The following is a 17,121-nucleotide window of genomic DNA, read 5'->3' as shown; positions in this document are numbered from 1 at the left end:
TGTAATCATTCAACGAACGCTTCCGAAAAAAGAGGTTGACCCGGGACGAGTTACTTTGCCGGTTAGAATTGGTGATGTCTATGTTGGAAAAGGGATAATTGATTTGGGGTCAAGCATTAATCTAATACCATTGTCTATTGTGAAGAGGCTTGGCAACATTGAAATGAAGGCCATCCTGATGACTTTGCAATTGGCCGATAAGTCGACTACCCATCCTCATGGGTTAGCCTAAGATGTATTGGTCAAAGTTGACAAATTCTTCTTCCCGGTTGATTTCATTGTGATTGATATCGAAGAGGATGACGATGCTCCGCTTATTCTTGGCCGACCGTTCATGAAAACCGCACGCATGATGATTGACGTTGACGACGTTTTGATGAAAGTAAGGGTCCGAAATGAAGAAGTTACTTTTGATCTATTCGAAGCCATGAAGCATTCAAAAGATAGAAGTGATAGCTTTCGCATTGATGTGATCGAAGAGGCAACTTTTGAGGTTTCTAAACATATTCATGAGATATCTCCTATGGAGTTAGCTCTTGATGACTCCTTTGAAGTTTTCACAATTGAAGAAGAGCAAGCTCTTGATGAATGCCTAAGGGAACTTGATAGTCTAAAAGAGTTACATCCATGGGAAGTTGAGGAGGAAGTACTGAAGAAGGAGGTTAATGAAGAAAAACCGCCGATTGAATTGAAAATGTTACCTTCTAATTTGAAGTATGCATTCCTCGACGAGACCGAAGCAAAACCGGTTATCATAAGCAATCTTTTGTCAAATAATGAAGAAGCCTGTTTGATCAATGTTTTGAAAAAGAATCAAGAAGCCATGGGTTGGACTCTTTCCGATCTCAAAGGAATTAGTCCTTCCTATTGCATGCACAAGATCTTAATGGAAGAGGACTTTAAGCCGGTAGCTCAACCGCAACGCCGCTTAAATCCTACTATGAAGGAAGTTGTTAGAAAGGAGGTTGTTAAGTTGTTGGATGCGGGAATGATTTACCCGATTTCGGATAGCCCATGGGTTAGTCCCGTACATGTGGTTCCGAAGAAAGGTGGCATTACCGTGATTCGAAATGATAAGGATGAGTTGATCCCGACAAAAGTAGCAACGGGGTGGCGTATGTGCATTGATTATAGGCGGTTGAATACCGCAACTCGAAAAGATCATTTTCCACTCCCGTTCATGGATCAAATGCTAGAAAGACTTTCTGGGCAACAATACTATTGTTTCTTAGATGGCTATTCCGGGTACAACCAAATTGCGGTTGACCCGGCCGATCATGAAAAGACGGCTTTCACATGTCCTTTTGGAATTTTCGCATACCGAAAAATGCCCTTTGGGTTGTGCAATGCACCGACGACTTTCCAAAGATGTGTGCAAGCTATTTTTGCCGACCTTATCGAGAAAACAATGGAAGTCTTTATGGACGACTTCTCCGTATTTGGTGGTTCCTTTGATCTATGTTTGGACAACTTGGAAACGGTTCTTGAAAGATGTGTGAAGACAAACCTTGTTCTCAATTGGGAGAAGTGCCACTTCATGGTGACCGAGGGGATAGTGCTTGGCCATAAAGTCTCTTCAAGAGGGCTTGAAGTTGATCGTGCTAAAGTTTAAGTGATTAAAAAGTTACCTCCTCCGGTGAATGTGAAGGGAATCCGAAGCTTTTTGGGGCACGCCGGTTTCTATCGGTGCTTTATCAAAGACTTCTCAAAGGTAGCTAAGCCTTTGAGTAACTTGCTAGCTAAGGATCAGGTATTTCTTTTAACTGATGAGTGTTTACAAGCTTTTGAAATTTTAAAGGAAAAATTGGTTACCGCTCCAATTATAGTCGCTCCAAATTGGAATTTAAATTTTGAGCTCATGTGTGATGCGAGCGACTATGCAATCGGAGCGGTATTAGGCTAAAGAAAAGAGAAAAAATTTCATGCGATACACTACGCAAGTAAAGTTCTTAATGAGGCTCAAGTTAACTATGCCACCACGGAAAAAGAATTACTTGCGATAGTGTATGCGCTTGAAAAGTTTAGGTCCTATCTTATTGGGTCCAAGGTCATAGTGTATACCGACCACTCGACGATTAAATATTTGCTCACCAAACCGGACTCGAAGCAAAGGCTCATCCGTTGGATCCTCTTGTTGCAAGAATTTGATGTTGAAATCAAAGACAAGAAAGGATCGGAAAATTTGGTGGCGGATCATTTATCTCGCTTAGTTAATGTGGAGGTTACCGCTTCCGAGAAGGAAATCCGGGAAGAGTTTCCTGACGAAAAACTTTTCAAAGTTCAAGTTAGGCCGTTGTTTGCGGACTTTGCGAACCATAAGGCTAGTGGTTTGGTGCCTCCCGACCTAACTTCAAACCAAAAAAGGAAATTTCTCTCGAATACTAAGTATTACGTGTGGGACGACCCATACTTGTTTAAATTGGATGGTGATAAACTTTTGAGGAGGTGTGTTACTGGCGATGAAGCGCAAAGCATTCTTTGGCATTGTCACAACTCGCCTTATGGCGGACACTACAATGGGGTAACAACGGCCACTAAAGTCCTTCAGTCGGGATTTTATTGGCCTACTATTTTCAAAGACGCAAATGCCCATGCGCAAAGTTGTGATAGTTGCCAAAGAAGTGGTGGGGTTCGTAAGAGAGACGAAATGCCTCTCCAAAATATCCAAGAGGTTGAAGTATTCGATTGTTGGGGTATCGACTTTGTTGGACCATTCCCACCCTCATATGGTAATGAATATATGCTTGTGGCGGTTGACTACGTTCCTAAGTGGGTTGAGGCGATTGCCTCACCTCGGGCGGATGCTAAAACGGTAATTAAATATTTGAAGAAAAACATCTTTTCCCGTTTTGGAACCCCCCGTGTGTTGATTAGTGATGGAGGGTCACACTTTTGTAATGCACCGTTAGAAAGCGTTTTGAAACATTACGGTGTATCACATAGAGTGGCGACTCCGTATCACCCACAAGCAAACGGTCAAGCCGAAGTCTCTAATCGTGAGATTAAGAGAATTCTTGAAAAAACCGTGTCAAATTCTAAAAAAGAGTGGTCGCAAAAATTGGATGAAGCATTATGGGCATACCGTACCGCTTTTAAAGCTCCAATTGGGCTAACTCCTTTTCAATTGGTGTTTGGTAAAACTTGCCATTTGTCGGTCGAATTGGAGCACAAAGCTTTGTGGGCTCTAAAACTATTAAACTTTGATAAGGATTTGGCCGGTGAAAAAAGAAAAGTGCAATTGCTTGAGTTGGAAGAAATGCGCAATGCCGCATATCACTCGAGTTGGTTGTACAAAGAAAAGGTAAAAAAGTATCATGACAAAAAGCTTAGGAAGAAGGAATTTGTGCCCAGACAGTTGGTCCTATTGTTCAATTCCAGGTTGAAGCTATTCCCCGGAAAATTGAAATCTAAATGGTCCGGGCCATTTCGTGTCAAACAAGTCAAAGAATATGGAGCTGTTGTCATTGAGGACTTGGAGAATAAAGAGAGTTGGACGGTTAACGGCCAACGTTTGAAGGTTTATCTTGGCGGTCTTGTGGATCGCGAGAGCTGTGCTATCTCCTTGGATGCTCGTCTGTGAGCATCTCGAACCGTCGAGCTTATCCGATGTTAAACAAGCGCTTGTTGGGAGGCACCTCAACATTGTAAGTATTTACAGTTTTCTGTTATATGGTATTGGTGTTCAATTTGAAGAACCTTGCTGAAATGTGCTTTGCATGCTGTTTTGAAAAAACAAAATACTGTCATGCTCGCTAGCTGCTCGCTAGGCGAAGGCAGTAGCGAGCTGATTCGCTAGCTGCTCGCTAGGCGAAGGCAGTAGCGAGCGTAGCATGACAGAACTTTAATTTTATTTCACAGGGCCACTCATTTGGGCCCAAAACTTGTTATTTTGTTTTAAGTCTGAATATAAGGATCAAGCTTACTCTCACTTGCACAAAATCACCTCTATCAATTCCATCTCACACAAACCCTAACATTGCATTGCAAACCCTAACCGTTACATTTCAGATTCAGTCAAACTCTCCAATCAGGTTTGTTCTATCTCATTTACTTTATGCTTTCAAGTTGTAAATTCTGAAGTATGAGACATTTAGGGTGAATTTGGGAGATTGGGTATCATTAGGTTTTGCATGTATGTTTAGAACGATTCCTAGCATGTTAAATCACATTGTTTCTGAAATGGGTACCATTAGACCTAGGGTTTTCTGAAATTGGAGTGTTAACAATGGAGAATTCAGAATCCCGTAGCATTCGCTAGCATCTCGCTAGGCGAATCTGTGGCGAGCATTCGCTGCCACTTCGCTAAGCGAACCTGTAGCGAAGCCTCGTTGGGTTCTCGCTTAGCGAAGCAGTAGCGACCATGACAGCAATTGGTTTTTCTGTTTTGCTCTCTAATCTGTTTTGTGGTTGTGTGCTTTTCCTTTTCTATGATTTTGCAGATGGCATCCAGGTCGAGTGTTTCGAAAAAGAGAAAGGTCGGGAGCACTTCCCGTACTGTACCCATCCAATTTGACACCGACAAATTCATCGGGGCAAAGCAAGCCGCACGCTATGTGGCTTTGGAAAAAAGAAAAATCTTGCCAGAGAAGAGGTTTATGATCAACCCCGAAGGCGATTATAGAACATTTGCTGGGTTGATTCATAGCAAGAAATGGGACCGGTTGATATCTCCACTTGAAAGCTATGACATCGAGATAGTGCGTGAGTTCTACGCGAACGCACTGCCTAATGACGACGAGCCTTTCACTTGGACGACTAGAGTGTCAGGCCGTCAGGTTGCTTTCGATAGGGATGCAATCAACTGTGTGCTGGGTGAATCGCTCCATCTGGGAGCTAATGAGAGGGACACATACCACAGGGATCTGAGGCTACACAGGGACACCGATTCTATTTCTGCAGCCCTGTTATTTGAGGGAAAATCAGTTGAGGTGAACCCATCTGGGGTTCCTATGAGGTACCATAGGGAGGACATGATTGCCTTGGCTCAGCTGATCCTAATGCTGGTTCTGACCAATATTAAACCCAAGTCCCACACCTCGACCGTGCCGATCCCAGTGGCACACTTGGTCCACTGCATTCTCACTAATATTCAGATCGATGTGGCGAGAATCATTGCTTTAGAGATGAAGTCCGTGGTTGAGAGCGGGCTGAAGTCGGGGGCACGAGTTAACTGCCCCCTTGCTTTCCCTTGTCTCATCATGGCTTTGTGCCAACAGTCGAGGGTGAAGCTACCCTCCCGCAGTCAAGTGAGGATTCCGTCAGCCATCGACGATAGATATGTGGCCAAGTATTGTAAGCCTAAGAACTTCAGGAGTAGTACAGGTGCTGGTGTTACCGGGGCTGCTGATGGTCCTGGTACTTTTGCTCAGGGATTTGATCCTTTCCAGCAGGCTATCTTCAATTATAATTGGGATTGGATGGCGGCGACTCAGCGCGCCATGATTGATATTCACGATTCTATGCAGTTGTTACAGTTGCAGGTGCGTGACCCTTCCGTAGAGCATCCGATGATGACGCGTGAGCAGTTCCTGCAGCACGCTAGCTGGCCTGAGGATAGGCATGTTTTCGAGGAGGGGGCGGGTGCTGGTGCATCTGGTGCTGATACTTCTGGTGGCGCTGAGGATGATGATGATGATGGTGATGATGAGGATGGTTCCGGTTCTGAGGCCGGTAGCGAAGAGAGTTCTGAGTCCTATGAGGACTAAGTTTTATTTTTCATTTTATGTTTTATTTTATTGTATTTTCAGATATGTAGTATTTTGGTTTTAGTTATGTACTTTTGGGGTGTTTTGTCCCCCACGCACATTTTTAAAATTTTGAAGAAATGATTGTGTTTATGTTTTAAATTATTGTGTTTGGTTTAAATTTCTTTTGTTTTAATAAATTTTTGGTTGTTGAGGGTCAAACCTTCTAGATTGGTTGCTCCTCAAAGAAGTATCCAATGAAGGTGCATCCGAGCTTGGATGGCAATGATAAAAATAAACAAGCGAATAATGCTAAGGTACATGGTTACCTCCGGTTAGAATTTTAGAATGCATTAAGAACTTTACTCTTTTCGTAAGTAAATATTGTTCTTTTTGCAACATAATTGAATGAATGATTCATCTAGGACTTAGAACCACAAATTGTGAGGAAACCTCCATTGTACACTAAAACTGCTGGATTCTAATAAACTGTGTCGATTCATTTGATTCATGCTTTGTCTTTTATTATTGTGAATTTGTTGAAGCAATTAGAAATGATCAAGGCACTTGTTTCCTTTCGAGCACAACCAGTTCCAAATACAACTTACCCGTGAGCAGAGAGTATTCGTGAACCCCTTTGAGCTTAAACAGTTGAATCTCAGCTTGAAATAAGGCGAGATGTCAAAATCTTTTTTTCTTGAAACCCTGAAATTTTTTATAATTGTTCTTTTGCCGTAAAAAGTCAAGAGCATTCACTTAGGGTGAGTAAAAGATAAGTTGGGGAGAACGAAAATGAGAATCGGTAGGTGCCACAACTCTTGAATAACCGAGCAAGCATTGAAAAAAAAATTAGAAAAGAGAAACATCTGTTTTGTGAATATGATGTGAAAAGAAAAGGAAAAAAAAAGAGAGAAAAGAAAATTAAAATGAATGCTTGCTTGGAAGAAAAATAGTGAAAAACAAATTGAGTTGTGAAATAAGAGTTGTGAAGGTTTCAAATGAGAAACAAGTGGAACGAAGTTGAGATGTGTGAATAGCTTGTACAGTGAATGTCTCTTTTGCATCGGCAAGTTCGTTTTCAATGACCTTAGATATGACCCTTGTTTGTAAACCTAACCAAGCTACAACCGGAAAAGACCTTAGTGATCTTCGTGCTTCCGCATTTTCATTTATAATTGTTAGACATTGTATGAATTGAATTGATTTTTGCATTGTTTGTTGGAGAGTGAAATTGTCCCCGCGGTTGCAAACGCGTAATTTCTTCAATCCTTATTCGAAGAGGAGAGATAGGGTGATTCATTCAGGATAACATTGTTGTGGATTGATACATGTTTTGCATTGCTATAAGGTTTTAGTTCTTGTGTATTGTGTTATTCTAACCATTGGGAACTTGTGTCTGGTTGATTCTCTTGTGTTTGAGCCATTTTATCCGATTTTGGAGAAACCTTTTTCTTTAAGCAAATCCTCTTGTCCTTCAAGAGGCATACTTTGCTTGAGGACAAGCAAGAATCTAGTTGGGGAGAGTTGTTAGATGCCAAAGTGTGTTTATTTGAGCTATCAAATATGGGCATCTTTCACTCCTTTTTGTCGAAAAAGTATTCGAAACCGCCCTTGCTTTTGTTGATTTGCAATACTATGTGAAATGATCTTGGTACCTTTAATTTGTGTGTTATTGTGCAGAAATTAGGCATGAAAGAGTAGAAAACTAAGGCACAAGAAAGATGGCAAAGGAACCAAGAAAAGAAGGCAAACATCAGCAAGCTCGCTAGGCGAGGGATGTAGCGAAGTGCTCGCTAGGCGAGCTGGCAGCGAGATGCGAGCGAACACTCCCAGAATTTTACAGTAGCAAAATGATCAAACTCGCTGTGGCGAGGGAAGTAGCGAACGCTTCCAGTGGAAAAATCACCAACATTCGCTAGGCGAGCGTCCAGCGAGCTCCTAGCGAGCAATTCCAGTAGCAAAACTATCTAGACTCGCTGGAGCGAACCAGGAAGCGTGGGCTTCGCCTAGCGAAGGATTCTTCGCCTAGCGAACATATGCAAATAGGACTTGGATGATTTCTCTGGGCGCAGGCACTTCTGGTGGCCTATTTTGGGGCTCGCTATGCGAACCATTCTGCTCGCCTAGCGAGCATGACAGCTCAGTAACCAGTACTATAAGTAGCATGGGCTACTTTTTGGAAAGGACACAACTTTTACACTTAGATATTTTTCAGCATTTTTCTGGGGATCATATTTTTTGTAACCTAGAAACCCATTTTCTCATATTTCTTCATCTCTTGATAATATTTCACAAAAAGAAGGTGGATTCCCATCCAATCTCGATTCTTCGACTCGGATGTTGATCAACCTTCGACTGAAACTTGTTGTACAAGCTACCATGAAAATGAGTAGCTAAGTCCTTCATTTTGTCAAGGTTAGATGTAGATGATCATAAGCTTTGTATGTATATGGGATGATCTTCATTTGTAAACTCTTTGATGATGAATATATGGTGAAAACCTTGTTTTATTGATAACTCTTTGTGTTGGTTTATGATCGAGAGATGTTTTCCAACACTTGACCTAGGTTTTCATCCATCCTTGTTCTTTAGCTAGAGATAGTAATGAATGATTTTGTTCACTAAAAAGTTGAACCTAAAAGTTGTCATTTTGATAGATTGTGTGAGAGATCAACAATGGATCAAAATGGGAAAACCCACAATGTGTGTTAGAGATAAACACATTGGGAGGACTTTGTGAATGTGTTTATCATCTAAGGGAGTTTATGAGTTTTGTTTGATCGAACATATGCATGCAAAGTGATCGTTGAACCCTAACTTTGACAATCTTTCTCAAATCGTAAAAACCAAAACTTTTACCGTAATTTCTTACTTTTTACGCAAGCTACCGTGACTTAAAACTAAAACCCCCTTTGTTACTACGAGTTAAGAACTTAACAACTGTCGAACGGCGGCAATATCACATAATCCCTGTGGAGACGATAACAAACCCCGATACTCTAATCACTATTCCAACACTTCCCTGAAAGGAAAAAATGTCAAGTCTCCATACAATTCCATGAAGAATGGGAGACTTACAATCTCACTAACTAGAATGCTATGCCTTGAGGGTCAAATTTAGCTCTATGTTAAGCAATCGTAATTGGACTTATGTAGAAGTCACAACTATCTGAGGTCGGGAAATAAAAATATAGCTATTAATGCATGTTAGAGATTTGGTATGAAGAACCAAACTCCTAAAACATACCACACACTAAAAGAAAAAAAAATCAAAAGGGAGAGACCTATCTCAGTCATACTTGTATTGATTCATCTGACACAAGGTCATTGATGAATTAATTAGCCTTTAGACATTAGAGATTTCATTGGTCAAATGAGGGAATGGGGAAGAATAGGGATGAAGATGACGAGGGAAGGGAAGGTAGAAACAAAAATTGATCATGGGAGGAATTTCATCAAATATAAACCATCCATTCATTGTGGGAGATGAAATGTACATTTCATCCATCCCCTAAATCTAATGGTTTTGATCCAACAAAAGTCAAATCAACCTTGACCAAGGCCCAAACAGAAAGTCAAACATCACAATACCATAAAAATGACTCAACAATATTTTAAAATATTTAATCAATTAAAAATCAATTTAAAAATGAATTAAAATACATTTTGATTTGGTCAAAACCTAAAATCCCTTCAAAACACCGAATAAATGTCCAAGGGATTTATCCTAGGTCAAAGGACCTTAGACAAAAAATTTCACTATTTTTGAAAAGTCAGAAGTATTTTTAAACAATTAGATATATGCATAAAAACATTTAATTTCTGAAAAATATCAAAATTAATCCAAAAAATATTTTTAATTCAAAATATGGAAGAGAAAAATATTTAAAGATTTTTGGTGAAAGTCCCATATTTTTTGGATTAAAAATGAAATTAATATGAATTAAACAAAATAAAGGGATTAAATGAAAAATCAGAAAATATAATAAAATTCAAAAAAACAATGGCCATCAGATCTCCCTCATTAATTGAGGTGGCAGATCTGACGGCCACGCGCGCATTATCCACGATACACCTCAGTCAAAGCATCACACGCGTGATAATCAAAATTGAAGGTTGAGATTAAAACGTTGGAACTAGATCAGATGGCTTGGACCTTGCCAACGCACCACCGGAGCCCTAGCTTTGGTCATCTTCTCCGGTGGACCTCACCGGACTGGTCCACCCTAAACCAAATGATAAATGAAAAGTGAGTACATATTTTTGAAGGAAAAATGCTCAGGAGCACGAATCTGACCTCAATTTCTTCCAATTCCAAGTATATAGAAAGATAAATGGATTTGAAATTTGAGGTTCATGATCTGAGTTGCTTCGATTTGACCTCAAAACAACTCAATGTTTTTGCCTACATTGGTAGAACCTCACACCAAGGATTCATAGCCTTTTTCATCTCAATTGATCACTGCAAGCAAGAGGAGGAAGAATCAACCAAATTCAGATCGAAATTAAGCCAACTTGAAGCTACCAGAAGGTGATTTTTCAGAAACTTTGAGCCTTCAAAATAAAGGTGAAATTCAAACTCGATTTCAAAGAAATCTTCAAGGAATTTTATGGTGTGAGGTTCTAAGTTCTCTTGGAAAAGCTTGGGCAAGGTGTGTGTGTTATTTCTGAGGCAATGCGCTTATTTATATAGCCAATTCAATTCATTTTTGCACCCTTTGAAATTTTGAAAAACATAGCAAGTTAGTGCATGGATGCATGGGAAATGATTTGGGCCTAAAGAATGATACGATCCAACTTCAATTCGTGCATAATGAGTACTAAGGTCATCACATGGAAGCATGCAAAGGGAAATTATCATTTGAATCCAAATCTTGCCAAAACAAACCCTACAAAGTAAGCATGCGTAAGCCCCTCAATCTTGATCCAAATGAGCTGATCTTGGACTTTTTGGAAAGGTGAGACCAAAAGGAACAACTTTCATGTTGAACACTTTTCCATTTGAAGCTTGGATCATGATGAATTTTGAGGTGGAAGTTTGGAAAATCAAACATGATTGAAATTTTTCTAAGTACCAAGTCAAATGTTCACTTCTTCCATCTTGAATAACTTTTTCTATGAGCTTCAAATGGAAACATTTCCTTCATAAAAGTTGTAGATATTTCAAGCCTCTTCAATTTATTCACAAATTTAACCTCATTTGGATTTGGCATGAAAGAGGTATGCATTTTAGAAGTTGAGGAAAATTGTTTGTTCAATTGTAATGATCCCAAATGACCTATAATGTTTCCTCTTGGAACATGCCCTTTCAAGTTGAATTTGAATTTTCTCAAATAAAAAATTTGGAGATAATATCTTGAAATTGATCATGAAACTTGTATGGCTTTCATATCATAAAATTTGAGCAAGTTATGGTCCTTGGAAGTTGACCTTCTAACTAGGGCATAGACAAAATAACCTTTAATCTTTCACCATAAAAAATGACTTTCTAAGCAAAGCTAGCTCTTGAGCTCAACATGTAAGTTGTTTTTAATGTCATAAGAAGTAAGATTTCTCTTGGAATCATTTTCATATGACAAAAATTGTAGGAGATTGGGTCTAGTGAACCCCAGTTTTGACCAGTTGACTTTCTCTGGTCAACCACCATGAACCAACTTACAAGCTTGAAGTTATATTGATATTTTGGACTCATGGGGTATCATATAGGTATAATATGATGTATAATTAAGTATCCCTTTATATATTTGATCAAATGTTGAAGAAACTTGCTGAGGAAGTCACATAAGATACCTAGATGAATTAGGGCTTCCAAGGAAACAAGCTTCAAACTCTTGATGATTTCTTGATCAAAATGATCAATAAAGAACATGGGGGATCCATATATGATGTCTATAACCATTGTAAACCGTCCCTTGATTGATCTTCTTGTGTTGAGGGTCTTAAACCCTATATATGAGCTTGATGAGGCATTGGTGAATGCACACACTACCTACAAAAGAAACAAAGCTATAAATAGACATATTTTTGGCATTTTGGTTAGTAAACTAAGAAAAATAAAGTATGATACAATCAAATGTGATTGGTGATCTCTCCCAATGCATACCCAATGATTGAGGGGTAAGGAGGATGCAAATTTGTGATCCCAAAGTCAATGCAAATGATGAGATAACATGAGGTATCTAAGGGTTAAAATTGGGGTCTTACACTTTCCCCTTAATTTTCTTACCTTTTTTCCTTCGGAAATACACTCAAACACTAAATTAGTATAAAAATAGTCACAATGAAGATGCAATAAATTAGCACTTGCTAGAAGAATTATCAAAGTTTTCAGAGTTCATTCTCTATAAGTGACTTACCTCTCACAAACTAGGGCAAATTTTATACCCCTAAAATAAGTGTATAATTTGTGATATTCATGTATCTATAATAGCACATGTTTTTTATGTGTATTATTACTCACTATATAAAATTTATTTGTAGCCCCGGATACAACCTGAAGCATAAAAGTATGTATATTATGTGATAATATACATGTTAAACTTTGTTTATGTATGCATTGTTAATTCATGATAGTTTTTATTAATGATTTATATATATATATATATATATATATATATATATATATATATATATATATATATATATATATATATATATATATATATATATATAATTAGATATTAATTAGATATTAATGATTTTTATCGCATAATAGTTTTTATTATTTCTAAATATTTTTATATTTCGTTCAACTTATAGGAGTTTAATGAGCAGACACTATTGACAAAAGAAGACATAAAAAATGTTTGTTCACATTGGAAATCTTACTTCTTTGAGGTTTATGAGTCGAGTGTACGCTAATTTTGTGTGTTGATTGGTTCTTTATTTTTAAACCATTTGATATAATATGTGTATCATTTTGATTTTGATGTAAATAATGTATAATTTTTGTACATAATATGTGTCACTTTGATATGATGTAAAAAATTTATAGTTTTAATACAAGTTGTGTGCCATTTTGGTACATTGTATATAGTTTTCTTCAAAATAAAAGTGTCATTTATGTTTGATTAAACATGTGGTATAAAATCTGCAATTTAGATTATATTTCATAAAAATACAAGTTATATTGAAAAAGATATAAAATTTTAAAAGATATATATTTTTAAAATACAATGGATTTCCTCCCAAATTGACCAATTAACCGAGGGAAAATATGATCCCGTCACACCTTTCCCCTCGGTCAAAAGTCCCAACTAAGGAGAAAAGTTGGGCATCGAAAAAGTGCTCCAAGCACATCATTTTGAATATACAAAAATGCAATTGTTGAGAATTGAACTCTTGACAAATGCTACTTTTCACTTAAGTTGTCATGTCCAACCAAGGAGAAAAGTAGCGTTTTTTCAAATTTTTCATTTCAGTGGTCGGTCCAAAGAGAAAAATAGCGCACTTTTTATGACACCTTAAATAACCTCAAACACCCAACAAAGGTCAACATCTTTTCCCAACCGAGGTAATATGTACCATTAATATTTATCAATCTATTCATTTTACAAGTCCTTACTTCATCTCTTCTAATAGTAATATTTTAAAGTAATTTTAGAACAAAAGCATAAACCATCACTAATCTATCAAACTAATAAGTCATGTCTTTAAAATACCAATTCCATTGTCTTGAAGAGACGTTATTATCTTTCTAATATCCACCAAAAAGACAAGTCATTGTCTCATTTCCAACACACCAAACTATTTGTCACAGGCTGCATGTTATTTGCTCGCTGTCTCTTTCTTTCTGTTGAGTGATAGAACATATATCCTATTAAGATTCCATGCAAAAACACAAAACAAAAAGAGTAAAAACAATATAGTATGCTCTAAATTAATTTAATTCTAGATGAATCAACATAAAATCATGATGTATATATTACTATAAAACCAGTATTTATTTATAACATCTCATTTATTCAAAGTGCAAACTGAAAGTTCTTTAGGAATCAATCAATGCTTAGTCCTTCAAGAAACAAATTTCTAAAGTGATCCATTACATCTTCATTAAGAACAAGCCCAACTTCAATGCCACCATTGCCATCTTTGCTATCTGCTAAACCAATCGTTAAACCTCTATCGATCGATACTATCTCCACCTTTTCCGGCCTTCCCCAACCAAAATCAGTCTCATAAACACCAAATCTATTAGACCCTGCCACTCCAAAAATTTCAACTCCTTCACTTGCCAAACAAGTATATTTAGCAAACACATCATTAACTCCTTCAAAAACACCCTTTTCTTTTATCATCTTTACTATATCATAAATACTTTTTGAAACTAAATTCAAACTATCTTCTTTTACGAAATCCAATGGTTGTGTATCAATGAAGTGCCCTAATACGCAGTTTCCGAAATAGTTATTTGGTATTGGTGGTTCTAATCTTGATCTGCAATCTATAGTGAAAGCAAAAGAAAACTTCTGTTTCTCCTTTTCAACTCGTTGAAAAGCTTTTGCAATACAAACAAGCGAATAAGCACATGTGAGAACAAACGATGATAAATTCGTTGGCTTTGATTCATTTTTATTGAATATTTCCCAGGTAGATAACACCCTTTTGTTCAACTTGTTCAAATCTTCACGCGTGAGCTTGAACGTAGCACGAACACAGTCTTTGAGTTTTGGTTCAAAAGGTAGAATCTTCAAGCATCTTTCATTTCCTTTATCATTTGGAAACAACTTGGTCATCATCTCCATCCAATTATTTGTTAGTGTAACTTCGAGTTCATTTGTGTCTTTGATGATATCTCTGTTGAAGAAAGGCTCTAACTCTTGTAACAAAGTTGGTGATTCTTCTTCGGTTTTAATCATTTTGTTGCATAGATAAGCCCAAGCTTTGATGAACGTTGTTGAAGATTTTCCATCAAGAACTGCATGGTGTGTGCTGATACCAATGGAAAAACCACTTTTTGGAAAAAGGGTGATCTGAATGGAGATAACAGAAGCGAAACAATCAGTAGATTCTAAATAGGGTATAAGAGAACGAGACAAGGAAGCTTCTTGTGGTGAGTTTTCAATGACATGGTTGAAATCCAAATCAGATTCTGCAATGAGCAATGAAACTCCATCATCCTTATCATTGGGATTGAATTGGATGAATGGTATTGAAGAATCCGAAGGCCAAACGATCTTACCAGCTAAAGGGAGAAAGTGTTGTAGGGTTAAAGACAGTGAAGATTTGAACTTTGGAACAAGCTTTTGGAAGAAGAAAGAGGGGTGTGATTGTGAAATTGGGAGGGTGTAAAAGAAAACACGTTCTACTGGATGAAACCTTAGCCAAAATATATCAAAGTAAGTGAGAGGCGTTGTTATTTGAGTTGATGATGTTGGAACAACTTTGAAATGTTTGTGAATTTTAATGTTGTTGGAAGCCATTTGAATGAGAGAGTGAAGTGTTGTTTGAATAAAAGTTTTAGCTATGAAAAATCAGAAGAAAACTTTATTATATAGAAAAAATATCATAGAGAGACGTGTAGGGAAAAAATGGAGTTTTGCTACTTATTTGTCTTTAAGACGGCAAAGAAAACTAATTGGAAAATTTTGTAAATGTTGTGAAAAACTCTAATTAAAATAATGAGTATTGTGTAATATGTTGGGTGGCAAAAGCAAAGATATAAACGGCTTTGGCTTTTGTTTTTGTTTGCTTATTTATGGAAGAAGACATTCATAGGCATTTCATTGGATTTACTATATCCAACTAGTTTAGAGTTTGGAGTTTGGTTAAAATATTAATAATGTCATCATGGAATAAATGTTAACAATATAGAATAAATCAACCCTTCATTGAATAGATAATTTTTTCAAATTTATTTAGAAAATAATTATATTTGAAAAATAAGTAATACTAATCAATGATTTTCGAGCTTTATGTAACTCATTATTTATCTCTTGCACTTTAATAGTTAGAACTTTGTCAAATGCTTCTAGTTCTCCAATCAACACTTTCTTTTCTACTGTTTCAATAGCGAAATATCATATTTGTTGACGGATTTTAAATCATCCTCATCCTTGTCATCATCATTAAAATTATCTATATTTTTTAATACTTTAATTTTGTACGGACATTATAAGTTTTTAGATAATCAATTTTATTTTGTTTTGTCTAGAATAAAATTTCAATTTGCAGAAAGACCGTTTGAACCAATTTCTCAATTGCGCGTAAAATCATAAAATAATGTTTTCAGGTTTGGATCTACAACTCTCTATTTTACTGAACTATATTACACGTAGATTAGTTTGACATGCTCAATTAATATTTTTGCATCTACCCGCCTTCACATTTATATTAGTTTAAACCTTTCATCCGAGTATTTTTAACTGTAAGATTTGATCTACGCCTGTCGGTTTTATTAAACTATGTTAGGCATGGATTATTAAGAACCAAGGATAGTGTGGGGATTAATTAAAATAGAAACCCTAATGTGAGAATGTAAAATTCTAAACTTTTGGCCAATGCAAAAATTCATCAACCGCTACTCAATCAGTTCTCTCTCATTTCCAAAAAAAATCAAAAGAGAATAAAGAAAAAAATGAAAAAACCTTCTTTCTTCGTGCAGAACACTACAACCGTTAACCTCACTTCTTTCCTTCTTCATACGTCAAACAACTCTTTGAATCACGCGTCACCATCATCACCTCCGTTTCCGTCTCTCTCAACCGGCCACCATCAACCACCATTCAACAGTCTCACGACAGCACCACCGTGCCGGAGACAAAAGTATTCACCTCACGCAGAGCAACAACATCAATTGGGCTCATACTTTCTTCATCTCCGACGACACCCGTAGAAACCACCATTGTTCCACTACGCCAAATAAGGGAAAAGAGGGCGCTTATTTTGGCCTATAACAGCGCTTTTAAGCGCCCTCTAAAGTGGCGCTGGCATAGGTAAAGACAACGCTTTGTTTTCCTGGAGAAAGCACTGTCTAAAGTGGCCACATTATAGTGCGCTTTCAGAAAAAAGCGCCCTCTGGAGTGGTCCATAAAGGGACACCTTAGAGGGCGCTTTCTGGAAAAAGCGCCCTCTAAAGTTGTCAATGTAAAGTGTTTAGAGGGCGCTTTCAGGAAAAAGCGCCCTCTAAAGTTGTCAATGTAAAGTGTTTAGAGGGCGCTTTCAGGAAAAAGCGCCCTCTAAAGTTGTCAATGTAAAGTGTTTAGAGGGCGCTTTCTGGACAAAGCGCCCTCTAAAGTGTTAGTTATTTTAAAAAAATTTGTTTGAAAACAGTGGATATTTAATTGGTAACCTGTTCGCATGCTGCAAAAGTGTAAAATTCATATTGATTTCATCCTTTAATCCAATGTTATACACCATTAATCCATTGATATATACAACATGAATCCATTTATATACAACATTAATCCTCCATATATACAACATTAATATATGATTC

At 37.2% G+C, this 17,121-nt stretch overlaps 1 protein-coding gene across 1 annotated transcript; it reads right to left on the bottom strand.

The window, feature by feature from the left end:
• Window positions 1-13,579: 13,579 nt before the first annotated feature.
• Window positions 13,580-15,160, bottom strand: LOC127128649 (malonyl-CoA:anthocyanidin 5-O-glucoside-6''-O-malonyltransferase). The gene has a single exon (XM_051058017.1). The coding sequence runs from the start codon at window positions 15,104-15,106 to the stop codon at window positions 13,679-13,681; it is 1,428 nt and encodes a 475-aa protein (XP_050913974.1). The 5' UTR covers window positions 15,107-15,160; the 3' UTR covers window positions 13,580-13,678.
• Between the last annotated feature and the right edge of the window lie 1,961 nt (window positions 15,161-17,121).

This window comes from Lathyrus oleraceus, chromosome 3 (genome assembly GCF_024323335.1).
Source record: "Lathyrus oleraceus cultivar Zhongwan6 chromosome 3, CAAS_Psat_ZW6_1.0, whole genome shotgun sequence".
Classification (NCBI taxonomy): domain Eukaryota; kingdom Viridiplantae; phylum Streptophyta; class Magnoliopsida; order Fabales; family Fabaceae; genus Lathyrus; species Lathyrus oleraceus.
Note: the sequence above shows the minus strand (reverse complement) of the source record. Positions and strands in the feature narration are given on the sequence as shown.